This window comes from Aspergillus ochraceoroseus (assembly GCF_002846915.1).
Source record: "Aspergillus ochraceoroseus IBT 24754 chromosome Unknown P175scaffold_5, whole genome shotgun sequence".
Lineage (NCBI taxonomy): Eukaryota > Fungi > Ascomycota > Eurotiomycetes > Eurotiales > Aspergillaceae > Aspergillus > Aspergillus ochraceoroseus.
The window spans coordinates 781,184-799,263 of record NW_024468480.1 but is presented as its reverse complement, the minus strand read 5'-3'; the positions used below and the strand labels follow the sequence as shown (position 1 = coordinate 799,263).

Here is an 18,080-nt window from a genome sequence, read left to right as displayed (position 1 = left end):
TCCAACCGACAGGACATGAGCGTAGAAAAGGTACGTCTGGGCTTTGGAAATCATGGATATACTAGGTTGGTCTAGAATGACTTTGCTTGGGGAGGTGTACCTGTTCATACATACAAAACTACAATCAATCTGTTATCAATCTATTACATACTATTTCTTCTCATGCTTCTGTATGTCCCAATTTGTCTTTCCTCCTAGATCGGTAAACTTCCCCTACAGAGTACAGCTTAAACCACATCAACAAGAACAGACTGATCTGCGTGGAAAATCTGCATCACCATCTCCCGAGCCCTTTCCATACTCACACCTTGCTCCAGCCTGCGGATTTTCCTCTGGCTCTCCAAAAATTCTTCCCTCACTTGTTCCCACGTCTGGCTCTGGCCCTCGACCTGCCCAGGAACCTGAACCGGACCCGGAACGGGAACGGGAACCAACTTCCCATCCCTCTTCCTCCACTTCCCATCAATCATCACGGAAAGGATATCCGCCCCTTCACTATGATTCACGACAGCAACCACCGGATCAAACTCCGCCACCCCCGCCATATTCACGCTGGCCGCATCAAACACCACCAGATCAGCCCGTTTCCCTTCCCGCAGCGACCCAATCTGCTCGCCCAACCCCACAGCCCGCGCCCCGCCGATCGTCATCGCGCGAAACCCCTCCGCAACAGCCCCGGACGGCGGCACGCGGCTCGGAAATTTCCCGTCGCTGATCAGCGGGAGGAAGCGCTCCTGGCGGGCCATTGAAATCCCCAGCCGGCACATTTGGATCAGCGACGCGCTGTTGCTGCTGTGGCAATCGACGCCAAACGTGTAGTTTATCCCTGCGGCGAAGGATAACGGCCACCCCATTGCCATTCGGGATTCGGTTTCCGGGGTGGCGGAGACGGGCACCTGGGTGTTTCTTAGCAGTTGTTTTTCGGGTTCGCTTATGGTGATGCAGTGCGAGAGGACGAGGTCGGGTGTTAGTAGGCCGTAATTGGAAAGGGTTGTTATGATTGAGTTTGAACCTGGATTTTTTTTTACCCCCCCTTTATGTTAGTGTTTATTTGAGAGAGAGGAAGAAGAAGAAGAAGAAGAAGAAGAAGAAGAAGAAGGGAAATGCTGGGGGGGGTTTACCGAATAGAGCAGATTTCACTACATGGCTCGTTATCAGCTTTACGCCTGCGGCGCGGAGACGGGTGAAAACGCTAATGACCACCTCCTTGGGCAGGTAGTATGCGTCGAACCCGTAGCCGATTTGGATCCGGCCCTCGCCGAGTGGGTGTCCTGCTGCAAGCTCGATTGCGTCCTGGATGCTTTCCTCTAGTTGGCTCTCCTGGGACGGCACACAGCATTCGGTGTCCCATTTTTCTAGGCGTAGCGCGGTTGCGTATGCAAAGACCGCTCGGATTCCGGAGGCAGAACAAGCAGAGAGTGCTTGGCGGACTAGAGGGATACATTGTCAGGGTGGGGGGAGGGGGGGAGCTTTCCATGGCACGGTAAGGTGGGATGGGTACCTACCATGTTCTTTGGTCTTGCAGCCATGAGCATGGTCCAAGACAAAGGTTGTTCCGGAGTTAATGGCCTCTAAAGCTCCTGTCAATTGACCCCAGTAGGTATCCTCGGGGTCATAGAAGTGGGATGGCAGCAAGCCTAGCTTGTTAGTAACTAAGCGCCGGTTCAAAGGAATAGCAGAGTTCGCTTACCATGGGGGAAATAGTCCAAGAGAGAATCCTCACTATGACAGCCCTTGAGCTGGGTCTGCCACAGGTGGTGATGGGTGTCGATGAATCCCGGGCTGATGATCTTGTCGGTGCAATCGACGATTTCTGCACCGGAGGGGGCTTCGAGGTTCACACCGATCTTGGTGATTGAGTCTCCTTCGATGAGGATATCAGTGTTCTTGAGAGGGGTCACTTTGTCGTCATCGTCGTGGTAAAGGACCGTGCCTTTCCTTAGAAGGGTTGCTTTGGAAGTCATGCTGGGCTGAAGTGTGAGAGATCCACGAGACTAGGAAGGAAATAAAAAGACAGAGGAGACTGAATTGATTCATTCAACCTGGATCAACACTCCTCCTCCGGTTAAGATGGAGGGGATTTCCAACCTTTTATACTAGGGTTCGGCCTCAGGCAGCTTCTCCCGGAGTTAACCCGGAGCCCGAGTGTCTCTATTCATTCTGACTTCAGGCCCAACGTCCGTCAGATATATGTACATAGTAGTTACTACGTACATTGAAGATCAGATCTGTATATATCCCACACTAGCATAATATATCCGGAGTACATGTTTGTAGAAGAAAAAGGACGAAGCGTGGAGGCACAGTGCCTCAGGCTAACCGGATCCAGTGATGGCCAAAAGCCAAGCTGTAGCTTCATCTCTCTCTCTTTCCTTCGTCAACCACCCCGGACCCCCCGCCATCATGCTGGGATCCCATCGTGCATTTCGCTCCAGATACTCCTGAATCATCATAGGCAGGCTCCCTAGTCGATGCTTGACACTTCCAATGAAGCCCTACATCGCCGTCCCGATTATCGTGGGGCTCGTCCACCGCGCGTGGTCGAGAAAGTCGCTTACGCCATTTGGATGCGTCGTGGCGGCTCTGACTGCAAGCGCACATGGTCTTCACCCCTGGTCGGCTCCGTTATTTCTGTTAATGGTATTTTATCTGGGTGGAACGAGAGCTACAAAGGTGCGTCGCCTGCCTTCCGTTTTCTCTACTTGGCCCCAGCTAATTCTTGTAACATTGGATAGGTTAAACACGATATTAAAGCTCGTCTCACCCTCTCAGCAACCGGCTCTCACGGCGGTGAGGGCTCAAGAACCCACGTCCAGGTTCTGGCCAATTCAGTCGTAGCGACCATACTCATCCTTTTGCACACTTGGGTGCTCTGGAAAAACAAGGAGACGAACAAGTGTTTCTCGAATGGCCATTCTGCCGCAGATTTGCTCGTGGTCGGGATTGTAGCGTGCGTCTCCTTGTGACCAAAGTAAAATTGATTGTCCGGGACTAACGATTCTGCCGATAGTAACTACGCTGCCGTCGCAGCCGATACATTCTCCTCTGAACTCGGAATCCTATCTAAATCGAACCCGCGTCTTATCACCTCTCTTTCCCTTCGTGCCGTTCCTCCGGGTACAAATGGCGGCGTTACCGGGACGGGGCTGCTGGCTGGAGTCTTTGGCGCGTTCACAATTGGCCTCACCTCTGCTGTTCTTATTCCCTTCTGTGGTGGGCATAATGGCACATCAGGTACACTGCAGGAGCGCGTTCAATGGATTCTTGCCGTGACTGTGTGCGGAGCTCTGGGGAGTGTATTGGATAGTGTACTAGGAGGGATGCTTCAGGCTAGTGTTGTTGATAAGAGGACGGGAAAGATTATTGAGGGAACGGGTGGACAGAAGGTATGCTCCTGTACTCGACTCGGCTTGAATTCTTTTTTTTTTTTTTTGTCTTACGAATAAATGCTGCACAGGTCCTTATTCATCCCTCATCCACTAAACTCGGAAGCACGGCGGATGCATCTGGGTTCTCTTCTGATGCGACCGGTGACTCCCATCTCCGCAGTTCCGAAGCCGTAGCTAATGCAGCCGCACCCAAGGGTCCTAAAGGAACAGGGTCATCGGCAGGGACAACCACAGGGACGCAAAATGATGCGCTTCATGAGAGTCGCCGTGTAGAAAGTGGATTTGATATTTTGGATAACAATGCCGTAAACTTGTTGATGGCGTTTATTATGAGTGTAGGAGCTATGGGAGTTGCAAGCTGGGTTTGGGGCGTGTCCGTCTTGGATATTGATTTTTGCTAAGTGGTTCTGATCAACCTATATCCCATGATGGATTGTGTATAAATATACCGATTTCAATAATACAAACTGAAACCGAATGCTAAAGAACTAGCTAGGCAAACAAGAACTAAAACATCTCATCATCACCATCCATCCACAATCTCTGTTCGACCAAAACAATCATCCTCTCCCTCTCCCACTCCAAAAACTCCAGCGTAACAGGCTCATTCTTCATCTTCGCTTTGAACCAGTCCCACTGCCCTGGATCCGCAATAAACTCCCAGCTCTGCTGAGGGAAGATATCCGTTTTGCGCACACGCGATGCCCTTTCGGTGACATCCATGGCGAAGGTAAACTCCCTCTGTTCCGGACCGAAGGGCGAGTCCTGTTCTGCTTCCATCTCTTCGAGTATAAATGAGCCTTTCCGGTGCCCGGTGGCAATAGCCACATCTTCCATATCTTGTACAAGCCAGGGCTTAGGACGCGCGGGAAATCGTCGGAGTGGATTACCCCGGGTTCTGTTTCTACCTTTGGATCCCTTGCTAAGCGGAGTCCGCGTCGAGACTCGGTATGAGACACCGGAACTCGAGTTCTGGGGCCATATGCGTTTTTCAGTTGGTTTCGCGCAGCCCAGACCGGGAGAAGCAAGTGGCGAGGTCTGCGTCCCTTTAGAGACATAGTAGCAAAGATTCTTTTGCTTTGCTTTTGTATTCCCCTTCATATCTCTACCCTTCGCCTGAGCCTTGACCTGGGCTTTCTCATCAAAGTCCGATCCAGACCCAGCCTCAGACACATAACCCTGGAAAAGCCACTTGGCGTTGGCATTGTCACTGGCACTGGCACTGGCACTGGCACTTGGTTTTGCATTTGCATTTGCATTTGCATTGACACCAGTCCTCCTCGCGTACCCACCAAAGAACCCACCCATCCCAAACCCCGAAGACCACTGCGCATACAACTGCGGATCTGCCCTCACCTCCCGGAACTTCGCAAGCCATTTCTCACACCTCATGACAAGCGCCCTGGCGTCTAACGTATTCGCAATCGTCATCGCGCGCCGCACACACTCCGCCGCGTCCTCTTCCTCTCCGCGCTCGATCAGCCCCGAGGTCTTGGACAGGTCAATGAGGGCTTCGAGCTTATTGAGCGACACCTCCGATTTAGCCAGTGTGTATTCCAGGGGCTTGGACTTGGCCATGTATTCTTGGACGGAGGCGAGGACGGGGTTCACGGGGGGGCGCTTCATAATCGTGTAGTTTGGCCGGTGGGCGGCTGCGTTCATGTACGGGCCTGGCGCGAAGTTGTGGTAGCCTTTTTGTTCGAGATAGCTGTAGTCTTCCTTTTCTCCTCCTCCTCCTTCTCCTTCTTCCTCTTCCTCTTCCTCTTCTTCTTCGGTGTTGGCGTCTTTAGGGTTTTTGGACCGGGAACGGAGCTGGCGGAGGGTCATCTCGAGTGGATCTGGGGATGAAGGGGCGGAGTCTTCGGAGCTGTATTCTTGGGGTGGGAAGGTGGATGCGGATGCGGACCGTGGCTTTCCTGGAGAATCTTGCATGTTTGGATATTGTGTGTGTGTGTGTGTGTGTGTGTGTGTGTGTGGTTGATGAAGCTATAAACAGAGCAGGGAACCTTTATCTTATATAGGCAACAAACAAAGAAGAATGATGGCGGAGACTTCCGAGACAATCTCAATCAAGATTGAATCAATTCATTCTGGGAACAATGAGCCTTGGGACTATGCTTTGTATGGCTGGTCTAGAATTTCATTGAAGTATATACAATATAAAAAAAAAACCCTAACAAAGCCATGTGATATATCTATAGAATGTCTTTGTTTTGTTATTCCCTACCCTGGCCCCATGTTCAGTAGTCTGCTCTCAGTGTTAAGCTTGAAGACAAGAGAGGTATACTATACTATAGTAACAATAGTGAAATATCTAGGATCATGGCGCTAATTAGAACCAATAGTATGGGTGATATTGGCCCCAATACAAGGGGTTAGTGGCTGTCAAGTCTTGCTACAGGAGATCCTTTCATTATATAGGGCTTCGTCAAGGGTATTCCTAACATTTCCCTGTTCTACGTCCTTACTTACGTCCCCATCATGATTTCGGCCACTTTTCCCAATTGCCTTGATTTAGGCTTAACTTTTTCGCATGAAAGCTCGCCTATTCAATCCAGTATAGGTGCGCTGCAAAGGTGGAACTGTTGGAACTGTTGGAATCATAGCATCGACCAGAGACTATATGGCATGGTCAATGAAGTCCACTACCCCGGGTAGATATGCCAGATATAGTGATTTGATACGCTGTCAACTTCTCATAACACCACATGTAGTATCCGTCCAGCCACCACTGACGATTCCTTTCACCAAGTTCTTCAGAGTACCCGGTCTTCTATCGGTGTCATCATGTGTTCATAAATTCTGATGGGATAGGTTTTGTATCTTGAAGCTACCGTATTTTGACACCACGGGTGCCCAGAAAGGTAAAGGGAGCCCACAACTGTTTGCTATGCGAACCCTATCGGAGGTTATATTGTTCTGAATCTCATGCATGGTCAGTCCATGTTCATGTCAGCAGATAAGGAGTACTTTCGGTTGATTGTCGGGTATAAATATCAGGACATCCCGGGCCAAGAATCTTGCAAGAGCTTAAGCGCTCACTCAACTTTACCTCTCGACACCGGTCAATAATACGTATGCCTCAAGCGGAGGTCGGTTTAGATATCCCCAGCCTTGAAATTCAGTATGCAGGACCAATCTTGGTTTCCAGGTCCTTCCTTTCGCTTCGTGTGTTTCTCGGGGAATAGGTAACCACTGTGAGTATCCCATCGTATGACTCAGAGAGTTCAAGTTCGATGCTGGTAAATTAAGATGGCTCCATAGATAGTGCGCATGTACACCTTGTCGTCTGCCCAAAGATGCAAATGGTGAGAAATAAGTGCCCTTGATGGTGGAGGGTCTGATTTCCGCAGTGGAGCAAAACACAAGCAGCAGATCCAGTGATATCAAATCAGGTGGGCTAAACAAACAGTGCAAAGCCAGCTAAACACAGACAAAGACCGCAAACAGCTGCAAACAGCTGCAAATGGTGCAAACCACACGTCACCTGCATCCAACCGCAACCTCCGAAAGGAAGTTGCAAGTCAGCAACAGAAACTGGAGTTCCTCCCTCACTCACTCTCGAGTCTCTCATCCAGCAAAGTGGGGGAGCGACCCTGGGATTCGATCCTGGCGCGCGTCATTTTTATCCCACGCTAGAGCTTCATTGGACTAGCACTGCGCAATTGTGGGCAGAGCAGAGCTATGGGGCCAGTCCGTGGTCCGCCCCCTTCTACTAAAGCCTGTACAGGTTGCATGGCTCTGACTCTAGAGCTCTCAACATGCATTTCTTTTGACATTTCGATTTGACATGCAAATTAAGCGAGACCTCCTGATGTCATCCTTAATTCGACAGATCTGATTCTCGTCCAATCTAAATCCTCTTCCGGGGACGTGGAATGTTTGTTCTTGCAGCTTATGGGTCGCCCTATGTCGAGAATTCCCACAACTCTCGGAGCATATGATACCTCAACAACCTCGTTATTTCTACACTGCCGCGCGTGCCCGCGCTGGTTCCTGCTTTCTTTTTAGCCCTTTTTCCCGTTTTCCTCACTCAGGCCTCTTTCCCCCCTGGCACTGCTTATTTCAAAGCAACCTATCAATTTAGATTTCTCATCTTCACTGCCATGCTCCATTGGCAGATCTCCTCACCTACCCCTCTTTCCTTCACGGAAACTGTATCACTTGCGTTTCCTATATAAAGGGGTCTTTTGCCCCGGTTCTCGAACTATAATTAATCCATATTAGCTATATCTTTTTCACGTCTTTCTTTCTTTTCCCCCCTTTTCTCTAACCTTCCAATACCGCAAAGATGAGTCCTTTGGCAGTCTCACCTAAGAATGTCGGAATCGTCGACATCCGTCAGAATGACGTAGAGTATTCATTAGTCAATGAGATTCGGAGAGGCATCAATCCCCCAGATGGAACGAGGCGGTCTTTGCCGACAATGCTGCTATACGATACGGAGGGATTGAAGCTTTTTGAGAAAATCACGTACCTGGACGAATATTACCTGACCAACGCTGAAATCGAGGTGCTAGAAACACATTCGCGGGGGCTCGTTGAAAGGATTCCCAGCAATGCACAGCTTCTGGAGCTTGGGAGTGGGTTCGTCACCTCGGTTCTGCTCATTGAGCAGCTAGACGGATCGGTGGCGAAACTAACTCTGTGTGCAGGAACCTTCGGAAGATTGAAATCCTACTCCAGGAATTTGAGCGCGTTGGCAAACGGGTAGATTACTACGCCTTGGATCTCTCACTCTCTGAACTGCAGCGTACCTTCTCCAATGTTTGCTTAGAAAGCTACAAGCATGTCGGTTTCCACGGCCTCCATGGGACATACGACGATGCAATCTCCTGGCTTGGAAACTCTGAGAATAGGCAGCGGCCAACTGTGGTTTTGTCATTGGGCTCATCCTTGGGAAATTTTAGTCCATCAGATGCGGCAGAGTTTCTTGCTCGATACTCTAGACTTCTGGATCCATCAGATATGATGGTGGTGGGTTTAGATGCCTGCGAGGATTCAGTCAAAGTATACAACGCCTACAATGACTCGGAGGGTATTACTCAAAAGTTTTACCAAAATGGGTTGGCTCATGCCAACACCATCTTCGGGTATGAGGCTTTCAAGCCGAATGAGTGGGAAGTTGTTACCAAATACGACGCCGTCCAGGGAACACACCAAGCATTTTATGCTTCGAAGAAGGACGTAACTATTGACCATGTTGTTATTCCCAAAGGTGAAAAGTTAATCTTTGAAGAGGCATTCAAACACGGTGCCACTGCACGTAAAAACCTGTGGCGCGACGCAGGTTTCATTGAAGCCGCGGAGTTTGGCAATAGTTCTGAAGAATACCGTATGTCTTTTACCAGCGGATTCCTTTTTCGATTTACTGACTAGGAACCTTTTTTGCCTTAGATATCCATTTATTATACCCAGCCGCACTAGACTTTCCGACTTCACCCTCCGAGTACGCCGCACATCCTATTCCTAGCTTGAAAGAATTTCAGTCTATGTGGACTGCTTGGGACATAGTCACCAAGGCCATGGTTTCGCAGGAAGAACTTCTTTCAAAACCGATTAAACTTAGAAATGCTTTGATTTTCTATTTAGGGCACATTCCTACCTTCTCAGGTACGTAACTCAGTTCTCACCCACAACATTTTACTCGATTTAGATTCCTTACTGATTGAAGCAAATAGATATTCATTTAACTCGAGCCTCGGGTGGCAAACCCACAGAGCCAAAATCATATCAGCAAATCTTTGAACGGGGCATCGACCCAGACGTTGATGATCCTGAGAAGTGTCATTCTCACAGTGAGATTCCTAACGAATGGCCACTTCGCTCCGAGATTTTGGGTTATGAAGAACGTGTCAGAAATAGAGTGCGGTCTATTCTAGAAACGCCAGATTTATCCCAAGACCAAAATTTGGGTGAAGCCATTTGGATTGGTTTTGAACATGAAGCTATGCATTTAGAAACTTTCCTTTACATGCTGATCCAGAGTGAAAAGATTCTCCCGCCCCCTGGGGTTCCTGTTCCCGATTTTGAAAAGCTATTCCATGACGCTAGACAAAAGGAGAAGGCAAACGAATGGTTCACTATCCCGGAGCAGACACTATCTATCGGCCTCGACTGCCCGAGCGACTCGCTCCCAGAGACGTCTTTTGGGTGGGATAACGAGAAGCCGACGAGAAATATAAGCGTCCAAGCATTCGAGGCACAAGGTCGTCCGATCACAAATGGAGAATTTGCTGAGTACTTGCAAGCCAATGGGATACGCCGTGGGCCTGCATCTTGGGTCCAGATGAATCCAGAAACAAACAAGGCTACTGTTAGTGAAGTTTCAAGATGCGGCTGCCATACCACGAAGGATTTTCTGGCCAACTTTGCCGTCCGTACCGTTTTTGGTCCTGTACCACTTAGTCTTGCCCAGGACTGGCCTGTCCTTGCATCTTATGACGAGCTAGCTCAATACGCCAAGTGGACGAACTGCAGGCTGCCGACTTTCGCCGAGGTCAAAAGCATATATGCTCATTCGGCTCGATTAAAGAAGACCATACAGGATGGAGATCTGAATGGCTCTGGGTTTGTCTCCTGAGCCGTGCGTATCTTCGTGCATTACTAACCCCCGTTTGTACAGCAGCCACGAGACGAATGGAGAGCATGATAAGCCGGGGGAAAATGAAGATTTGAAGAGCCCGGCCAAGACACACGCCAATGGCAATCAACCGGTTTTACCACCCATTGCCTCCTCTTCTCCAGTATTCATGGATCTCTCAGACTGCAACGTTGGGTTCAAACACTGGCACCCGACTCCCGTTATCCAGAACGGAGACAAACTTACCGGTCAAGGTGAATTTGGAGGAGTCTGGGAATGGACGAGCACGCCGCTAGCAAAACATGATGGTTTCGAAGCCATGGAAACTTATCCCGGATATACCTGTAAGTTTTTCTTTTGCCTCTTAAAGTATACAACGGTCACTGACACACTGCAGCCGATTTCTTTGACGGAAAACATAACATCACGCTCGGCGGTTCTTGGGCAACACACCCTCGGATTGCCGGGAGGACAACTTTGTAAGATCTCCTCGCTATTAAGAGGTTTTGAATAGCGACATGCTAACCTCACCTTAGCATTAACTGGTATCAGCGAAACTATCCTTACACTTGGGCCGGTGCACGACTTGTACGCGACCTCTAAAGAGAAGTTATAGTATAGATCTATAGCATACGACTACAATGATAGATGGACCATGCGTCCAATGTATAGTTAATTGTTATTACTGTTCATCATCCACCATCAACTCCTCGGGTGAAAACAGGGCCAAGCTAAAAAAAAAAAAAAAAAAAAAAAAAAACAATTTTGAGAGTGAGAGCAGAAAAGAAGAGGTATATAATTCTTGGAGGATTTCTAGTAGTATTGAGTTTTTTTTAAGCCACGTGGGCGGTTTATTCATTTTTCAAGTGTATTATACCGTCTAATATCTCTAAAGGGGGGCATTTTTCTTGATGCTTGAATAGCTAAAGTAATTCAATTCAAGTTCTCCGTAGTTGGTTATGTGCACATAAGCAACATTATGTGATGCAGTCATCATCAGGACATTGTCATCGTCATCGTCGTCGTCGTGGTCATTGTCAGACAAGGTATGTATGTACGTACGTACATGTATGGGCATGCATGCATAATATAATAGTATACCATACTAGTATTCACAGTGGGGTATCCAAGGGTACAACAACAGTGTTGGTGGGTATCTTTGTGTCCAGCGCCTCTAGAGGAGGTGTAATCATAGCGTCTTCAGTCGTAGAAGCGGGTTGGGTATCTTTGGCTGTGTCTGTGGCGGCGGGTTGATCACCCTTAGCGACACGATCTGCGGGAAGAGTATTCACAAAGTCGGGGCCTGGGCTCGGCCAGGCGTAATCGACCCAGTCGGGCCCAAGGATAGACTGGATCTGCTGGGCGAGGGAGACAATGCGACTGCGTCGGTTATGGGACCACACATGATCTGTGATCATGCCATCCGAGGGGGTCAGGATAATAGCCGGGGCGGAGGGAATGACCGGTGGGGGGGCAGCAGCATGCTTCTCCTCGATAGGGGGTTGTTCATCATCGGGATAGTTCTCGACCTCGAGTCCGTCGAGAATACTGTGCCAGACGCGCAGGGTCTCATTCAGCTCGGCGACGTTGCTCACGCCCATAACACTGACCCCGAGTCTTTCTCCAGTGCCGATGGTCGCCACGGACAGAAGCCCCGGGTCGGCATCGGGGCCACGCGCCAGAGGCGGACCTAACGCGCCCGCCCGGGACCCCTGCCGGAGCCAGGACTCCAGCGCGAAGCGAATCGCAATGACTTCGAGCTTTTCACCCTGCGAGTCGGCCCATTCCGCAGCGGTGTGGATGCGGCGGCGCAGACCGTCGGGCGCCGGGTGGAAATCGCCCATGCTCCCAATCGGCACGCCCTGCTTCCTGAGCAAGCCCATCCCCAGCGGCGAGGCATTCGGGACCACGTCCACCCCGGCCGCGAGCAGCCGCGGCAAGCCCCGGGTCAGCAGCCGGGTGTTCTGCAGCGTGAAATTCGCGTAGGACATGACCGCGTCCACTGGCTCGCCTGTCTCGCGGAGAATCATCTCCGCGAGCTCGCAGAGGACATCAACGGGGTAGCCCGAGATCCCCACGTAGCGGATTGTGCCCGCGGTGTCCCTGATGCGGCGCAATTCGCGAACGGCCTCCAGGACTGCGGCGGGGGGGACGAACTCGACATCGTGGCAGTAGACCACGTCCAGATATTCGGTCCGGAGACGGCCCAGACTGCGCTCCACGCTCGTCCTCACCCATTCCGCGGAGTAGTCGAAGGATGCCGAGGCAATTCGGCCCACTTTGGTGAGCAGGTGGTAGGTGTGTCGCGGGAAATTCGACTGCACGTAGTCGGTGGCGAGCGCACGACCCAGCAGTTCCTCGGCAGGACCGTAGTACGGAGAGGTATCAAAGGCGCGAACTCCGCTGGCGAACGCGCGATGGACCAGGTCCGTGGTGGGGAGAGCGAAGGGGTCTTCGTTGTACTGGGAGTTGAAAGTGGCTGTACCCATTATCAGCGGCGGAAGAGTCGCCGATAGCGGAACCTTTGCAGAGTCCATTGTGTGAATAAAAAAAATAAAATAAAATAAAAGAGGGATATAACTCTGGAAAGCGAGAAAAGTAAAGAACACGGTTTCAAATGAGGAATATAAAATCAAGGGAGAGAGGGTGAACCTCTCCTCCGCAGTGGATGTAGACAAGAAGAAGAAGAGATTGTCAGGACGGTTGATTTCTAACAGGCTCCGCTTCGGATGGCGCGATCCTTTAAAATCGATCGAGCGAATGAGGAATGAGAGTTGATGAATGTGGAGAGTGTTTTCTCTCTTTCTTCTTTGATATTATTATGTTGTATCTTGTGGTTGACGCTGAAGTTGGGAAAATGTATGTACATAGGATTTGGTTACAAGATCACGATCCTACATAACCACCATCTATATCTCGCAGTACAGAATATATATACATTAATTCTACAGTCCAAACAGAAGATTCTTTACTTCATTAACACCAAGCCAACTATCTCTCAGAAGTTCCTTGGTTCGGGGTAACAACGGGGAAGAATCCCTAACTACCGAGTACTCTGTATAGACTTAACTCCTCCATTCATTCGACCCCATTCTAGAGTGAGACTTCAGCTTCAAGACTTCAGCTTCAAGACTTCTAGCTTGCTTCTCCCAACCCGAGCCTTGGGCTGGTCTTCTTATGCACGCTGACGTGCGGGTCTCATTCCAGAGGGGCTGGATTGCACCACACACGCAGACACACAGACACGTACATGCCAGCGAACACTTCAAGTTCCTTCCTAATAATAAGAAGAACAGGATGATCTCCCCTTTGCTCCTCTTCTTCTTCTTCTTTTTTAACTTCCGAGGTTCCTGCAACGTTGCCGGTAATCATGTCCGCGCTCGGGATGCGACCATCGTTCGGATCGATGCCGGGGAGTGAACCTCTCCGGTTTCTTCGGCGCTTATTCCAAGCTCGAGTGTTCTTCCCTTTATGTCGGATTGCCATCTCGTTATTTCTCTTGCCGCTGGATAATGCCATCTTTCTGGTGGTTGTCGTCCTCGGACGTCTTTCCTCGGGGTCGGTCCGTCGACGCCAGGATGTGCTCGAGGATGTCCGGTTTTATCCCAAGACGGTCCTGGTGACGGGGGTTGATACGCCGGCTGGCCTGAATGTAGCGAGATCCTGGTATCATGAAGGACATCGCGTGGTCGGGGCGGATGTTGGCGTTTCGAGGCTCGCGTCGGGGCCGAGCAAGTCACGGTCCCTGGCGGCCTATTACTGCATCCCGAAACCGCAATACGTGTCGAGGCTGCTGGATATTATTCAGAGGGAGAAAGTGGATATCTGGGTTCCTTGCTCGAGTGGCACGTCGGTGTTCGACGATGCGTTGGCCAAGCAGGCGATCGAGAGCAGAACCCGCTGCAAATGCATCACTTTGGATCCAGAGATTTCGAGTGAATGGGCTCGACCGGAGTCGTTTGTTCAATATCTGGTCGGGAAGGATCTCCCGGTCGTCGAGAGCCACCAGGTTCACTCGCGCGATTCTATCCATAGGATTTTACACCGATCGCCTACGAAAGTATACCATATGCACCAAGGTCCCTCGACCGTGTCCGACCCTAGGGTCATTGTTCTGCCCAAGAGAACCCTCAGCTTGACTTATTCGGAAGTCAGCGAAATCCAAATCTCCCAGGACACCCCTTGGCTCCTGCAGCAGCATGCCCGCATGGGGGAGTTTCTGGCCGCGCTCTTGGTCGTCCGCGGGCAGCTCAGCGCTGTGAAAATCTGTCCAGCAAACAGGGCATCAGACTGGGGGGACTCTCCTTTGCATAGAGGGTTAGCGATGGCAATTCACAACCTCATGGAACGGTTCGCATCGAGAGCCGGACCCCAGATGACTGGACATTTCTGCGTCCGACTCATGGTGGACGAAGAGCTCGAGGTGAATTCCGTCCGGTATATCGTCCACATCGCAGGCTGTACGCAAGGGGCAACGGCCGCCAGTCATCTTTTGCAGGACTCTCCCCCTGCCGCTCTAGTAGCTGGATATCTCGCGATTCTGTCCTCGGAAAACGGGGGGATGCCAAAAGCCTCCCTCAGCCCATCATCCCATGCTCGCCCCAGGAGCCTCCTGTACAGGCGCCTTTCTCGACCCCGTCTTTACCAGCTTGTCCGGCGATACGAGATTCAAAAGACCCTTCCATCGATGATGTCTCTTGCTGCCCAGCGAGTCGACTATGTAATTGACGAGGCAATTAAGCTTGCCTTCTGTTGGGAAAACTGGCGATTCTCCCTCTCCGACCCATTCCCATGGTGGTGGCATGCTCATATTTACCAACCGCTGAGGGAGTTGGATTTGATAATGAATTCGAGGAGTACGCCTTTTATGGAGAAATCCTGATTCTCGGATGAAAAGAATGTTTCATGCTCATGTATCCATATTGATGTCCTAGAACGAATCTCCTATAAATCCTCCGTATACAACGTTGACTAGGGCAATTGTACACTATTTTATACTAGTATCTGTAAATTGACAAAAAAATATACCAAGTAGCATGTATCCATATATTTATATATATATATATATATATATAAAGTGGCTGCTCACTCGTGCTGCTATTTATGGATATCCTACCTAACGAGCTGTGAGGATGAGCCACATTCAAGTCATCACCACCTCATCTCCTCCTGTTTCATCTTCTCAAATTCCTTTTCATCCCTACGTACGCAGTATTTCCTTCTCTTCCCAATTGCCACCATCTGGTTGCTGAGATCAAAAGTTCTCCTTTTACCTACTTTTCGTGTCTACGCGGCTGAGATCGGGTCGTTGCCCCGTTCCACCACTTTGTCAGCCTCTTCAAGTTCACTAAAGTATCATCATAAACAATTGCTGTCCACCCATTTTTCACCCATTTCATTCTTCGCGGCCCAGCCCAAGTCCCCCGACGGTATCTTTGGCCATTCATTCCTGGCGTGCTGATCATCCGACCCTGTCGCAACTCGCTTTTTCTCTCCAGCAAATTCTCGGAATTGTCTTGCAGGATGAGGCGACCGTCATTCAACCCCGGACGCACAAAGAATGCTATTCACGGACTCCAAGCGTTTATCATATTCCTCGCATGGGCTCTGACCATCGCTGTCTTCACAAAGAGTGGCGGTATTGATGGACGATCAGGATGGTACTTTGGCTTGGTTAGTTTTCCAAAGGAGTCTTAAGGTCTGCATTGATACTAACCTGCCTGCCCTCTACAGTGCTGGCTCACCATTCCCGCTCTCGTTTATCTGGTCGCCGTGCCCATGTGGCCGCGCGCCCGCCGATTCGGGAACGTCTACGCTTTTGCGACCGTCGACTGCCTTTACACGATCTTGTGGTTCAGCGCCTGGGTTGCTGTCGCCAGCTATGTCGCCCAGGGCAAGAGCGAGGGCAAAAGTGACAGCGACAGCAAGGATAGTAAGAAGAGCGGTTGCGATAACTGGAAGTACGGCAGCGCCAGCCGATGCAACATCAGCACGGCGACCGTTATTTTAGGCGTGGTTATCTTGTCAGTGCCGTGCCCGGGTTGCGATTCACTTTTGATGTCCAACTGCCTGCTAACTAACTATACTTGGTTTCCAGCGTCCTGTTTATCGTAACCTCATTCATGTCCTTCCGCAACGTCATGCACTTCCGCCGGACCGGGACCCTGCCTGATGCTGTCTCCGACCCAACTTTCGCCGCCCAGAGCAAAGCCGCCTTCTCCTCGAACCCTGGACAAGAATTCGACGAGGAGGATGAATTCCGCTCCGGACGCTCGGGGATGGGATCTTCGGTGCGAGACGGCGACGAAGACTACGCCCTGCTGCATCAAAGCGAAATGGATGACCTTGGAAACCCTAACGGACGCTCTGCGATGCATGACTCCTACGACCCTACAGTTTCAAGTGGATCTGTGCTGCACGACTACAACAGCACCGGCTACGGGGGTGCTCATGGACAGCACTACGCCGCGCCGTCCGAATACGACTCGACTGTCAGCGGCTACGGTCGCTAAAGAACGATTTCTCCGCTGGAGAATTTCCCTCTTTGGACCCTTCGAAACGACTATGAAGCGGAGTTTGCGGGCGCCTGTCAGTGCTGTACTACCTATCTTTTTGTTACTTCATGTTTTACTTATTTCCTCGCTTTTTCTCTTGATGTGGGAACTGGCCAGGGCGGAGCGGAGCCTACTGCGGATGGTTGATTCAACGCAGGGGATGTCTGCATTGTTATTTATTGATGAATTGGACGATTTGTGCTCGAAACCCCAAAAATATGATTCCAAGCGGTTCATGAAATGTATAGATAGATAAATCCAGTCAATTTGCTGTTCTTTATGCGGATTCGTACCGAAAATGTAATGCCGGCAATATGTACTGCCACCGCCTCTGCGCAGTGGACAGCTTGCGGATACGGAGTACGTCTTCTACTTTTACAACTCCAGATCAATCAATCCATCAGGATATCACCACCACCACCACCTCCTCCTCCTCACATAAAAATAACAAGATTGAAAAAAAGAACATCACACAGCCCCCAAAATGGCCAAAAGCATCGACATCTACAACCAATACCCCCTCGAACTCGACCCCCAATCCAAAGCCATCTCGCTCCCCCCCTCCGCCGCAGCACACTACCCCCCGGCCCAAACCGCCGCCGTCACCGAGGAACTGCAAGCCCTCAACCAACTGCACCGGTCGCTGATCACCTCGCTGGACCCCCCGAACATCCCGCCGCCCCCACTCCCAATCAACCCCAAGCGCAGCGCGCAGATCAGCAAGCTCCGCGACACCGCCAACGCGGCGTTCCGGAAATCCAACCACGCCGAGGCGGCGCGGCTGTACACGTTTGCGATTGAGATGGCGTTGACGCGGCCCGGGTGGGAGCCGGTCACGCTGGCGCGCGACGAGCTGGCCGGGCTGTATGCGAACCGGGCGCAGGCCTATATGTCGCAGCAGGCGTGGGCCGAGGGCCTGCAGGATGCGAGGGCGAGTGTGGAGGCGAAGCCCGTGGGGAATGTCAAGGGTTGGTGGAGGGGGGCCAAGTGTCTGAGTGAGATGGGGAGGTGGGATGAGGCCCGGGGGTTTTTGACCCGGGGGTTGGATATTGAGGGGAGGGTCGCGGAGGGAGCGAAGGATTTGTTGGGGTTGCTGGCTGAGGTTGAGGAGGGGGTTAAGAGGGCTGCTGCTGCTGCTGCTGCTGCTTAGGATTTGTTGTTGTTGTTGCGGTTCTTGTCATTGTTGTATGATTTGATTCCCCGAGTACATCTGCACTGTTCTTGTGGCTTTGTATCTGGGACGGTTGATTTAGTTAGGCGTTATGGAGAATACTTGGCTCTCTCTTTTGATATCTGGGACATACGGGGTAGATAGACAATGAGTAAACGGGAACATAATAAAATAACTAGTTATAGATAGATAGACATATGTAAGGGAAAAAGAAAAAAAAAAAAGAAAAAAAGAATTCCGATACGGGGAATCGAACCCCGAGCTGCCGTGTGAGAGACGGCGATGTTAACCATTACACCATATCGGATGTTGATGTATGCAGGGTACAAATTTGGCTTTATGTCCTAGCACTAGGAATATATTTTCTGCCCTAACTTGACATT

At 50.6% G+C, this 18,080-nt stretch overlaps 7 protein-coding genes and 1 non-coding gene across 8 annotated transcripts; 4 read left to right on the top strand and 4 right to left on the bottom strand.

Annotated features, from left to right (window-relative positions):
- Positions 1–99: 99 nt before the first annotated feature.
- Positions 100–2,052, bottom strand: P175DRAFT_0502104 (uncharacterized protein). The gene is made up of 4 exons (XM_040897312.1): positions 1,691–2,052; positions 1,506–1,637; positions 1,122–1,430; positions 100–1,012 (listed from the first exon to the last, which is right to left on the bottom strand). The coding sequence occupies exons 1-4, from the start codon at positions 1,962–1,964 to the stop codon at positions 228–230; spliced, it is 1,500 nt and encodes a 499-aa protein (XP_040751346.1). The 5' UTR covers positions 1,965–2,052; the 3' UTR covers positions 100–227.
- Positions 2,053–2,387: 335 nt separating this feature from the next.
- P175DRAFT_0502103 (DUF92 domain-containing protein) lies at positions 2,388–3,915 on the top strand. Its single transcript, XM_040897311.1, has 4 exons — positions 2,388–2,673; positions 2,736–2,950; positions 3,011–3,386; positions 3,458–3,915. The coding sequence occupies exons 1-4, from the start codon at positions 2,488–2,490 to the stop codon at positions 3,788–3,790; spliced, it is 1,110 nt and encodes a 369-aa protein (XP_040751345.1). The 5' UTR covers positions 2,388–2,487; the 3' UTR covers positions 3,791–3,915.
- P175DRAFT_0524247 (uncharacterized protein) lies at positions 3,897–5,411 on the bottom strand (the record flags this gene model as incomplete). Its single annotated transcript, XM_040899357.1, has 1 exon — positions 3,897–5,411. Exon 1 carries the CDS (start codon positions 5,319–5,321, stop codon positions 3,897–3,899), a length of 1,425 nt encoding a protein of 474 aa, XP_040751344.1. The 5' UTR covers positions 5,322–5,411.
- Positions 5,412–7,614: 2,203 nt separating this feature from the next.
- P175DRAFT_0558146 (DUF323 domain protein) lies at positions 7,615–10,705 on the top strand. Its single transcript, XM_040900821.1, has 7 exons — positions 7,615–7,976; positions 8,045–8,724; positions 8,787–9,002; positions 9,071–9,959; positions 10,015–10,316; positions 10,370–10,451; positions 10,509–10,705. Exons 1-7 carry the CDS (start codon positions 7,681–7,683, stop codon positions 10,573–10,575), a joined length of 2,532 nt encoding a protein of 843 aa, XP_040751343.1. The 5' UTR covers positions 7,615–7,680; the 3' UTR covers positions 10,576–10,705.
- Positions 10,706–11,084: 379 nt separating this feature from the next.
- P175DRAFT_0509923 (D-arabinose 1-dehydrogenase (NAD(P)(+)) ARA2) lies at positions 11,085–12,509 on the bottom strand (the record flags this gene model as incomplete). Its single annotated transcript, XM_040898470.1, has 2 exons — positions 11,085–11,209; positions 11,231–12,509. The coding sequence occupies 2 exons, from the start codon at positions 12,507–12,509 to the stop codon at positions 11,085–11,087; spliced, it is 1,404 nt and encodes a 467-aa protein (XP_040751342.1).
- A 756-nt stretch (positions 12,510–13,265) lies between these two features.
- Positions 13,266–15,005, top strand: P175DRAFT_0480680 (uncharacterized protein). The gene has a single exon (XM_040895437.1). The coding sequence runs from the start codon at positions 13,343–13,345 to the stop codon at positions 14,852–14,854; it is 1,512 nt and encodes a 503-aa protein (XP_040751341.1). The 5' UTR covers positions 13,266–13,342; the 3' UTR covers positions 14,855–15,005.
- Positions 15,006–15,160: 155 nt separating this feature from the next.
- P175DRAFT_0516982 (uncharacterized protein) lies at positions 15,161–17,939 on the top strand. The gene is made up of 4 exons (XM_040898950.1): positions 15,161–15,645; positions 15,706–15,995; positions 16,070–16,476; positions 16,991–17,939. Exons 1-4 carry the CDS (start codon positions 15,496–15,498, stop codon positions 17,674–17,676), a joined length of 1,533 nt encoding a protein of 510 aa, XP_040751340.1. The 5' UTR covers positions 15,161–15,495; the 3' UTR covers positions 17,677–17,939.
- P175DRAFT_0t79 lies at positions 17,933–18,004 on the bottom strand. Its single transcript has one exon. It is a non-coding gene; the product is annotated as a tRNA-Glu (tRNA).
- Positions 18,005–18,080: the final 76 nt, after the last annotated feature.

Bases quoted from the DNA above. Each gene is read 5' to 3' on its own strand.
- P175DRAFT_0516982 (XM_040898950.1), top strand. From the start codon at position 15,496: ATGAGGCGACCGTCATTCAACCCCGGACGCACAAAGAATGCTATTCAC. The intron at 15,646-15,705 runs GTTAGTTTTCCA...TGCCCTCTACAG, and splicing joins CAGGATGGTACTTTGGCTTG to TGCTGGCTCACCATTCCCGC. The intron at 16,477-16,990 runs GTCGCTAAAGAA...ATTGAAAAAAAG, and splicing joins CTCGACTGTCAGCGGCTACG to AACATCACACAGCCCCCAAA.
- P175DRAFT_0480680 (XM_040895437.1), top strand. From the start codon at position 13,343: ATGTCCGCGCTCGGGATGCGACCATCGTTCGGATCGATGCCGGGGAGT.
- P175DRAFT_0558146 (XM_040900821.1), top strand. From the start codon at position 7,681: ATGAGTCCTTTGGCAGTCTCACCTAAGAATGTCGGAATCGTCGACATC. The intron at 9,003-9,070 runs GTACGTAACTCA...TGAAGCAAATAG, and splicing joins GCACATTCCTACCTTCTCAG to ATATTCATTTAACTCGAGCC. The intron at 10,317-10,369 runs GTAAGTTTTTCT...GACACACTGCAG, and splicing joins AACTTATCCCGGATATACCT to CCGATTTCTTTGACGGAAAA.
- P175DRAFT_0502103 (XM_040897311.1), top strand. From the start codon at position 2,488: ATGAAGCCCTACATCGCCGTCCCGATTATCGTGGGGCTCGTCCACCGC. The intron at 2,674-2,735 runs GTGCGTCGCCTG...AACATTGGATAG, and splicing joins GTGGAACGAGAGCTACAAAG to GTTAAACACGATATTAAAGC. The intron at 2,951-3,010 runs GTGCGTCTCCTT...TTCTGCCGATAG, and splicing joins CTCGTGGTCGGGATTGTAGC to TAACTACGCTGCCGTCGCAG.
- P175DRAFT_0502104 (XM_040897312.1), bottom strand. From the start codon at position 1,964: ATGACTTCCAAAGCAACCCTTCTAAGGAAAGGCACGGTCCTTTACCAC. The intron at 1,431-1,505 runs GTAGGTACCCAT...GTATCCCTCTAG, and splicing joins CTGCAAGACCAAAGAACATG to TCCGCCAAGCACTCTCTGCT. The intron at 1,013-1,121 runs GTAAACCCCCCC...AAAAAAATCCAG, and splicing joins AGTGAAATCTGCTCTATTCG to GTTCAAACTCAATCATAACA.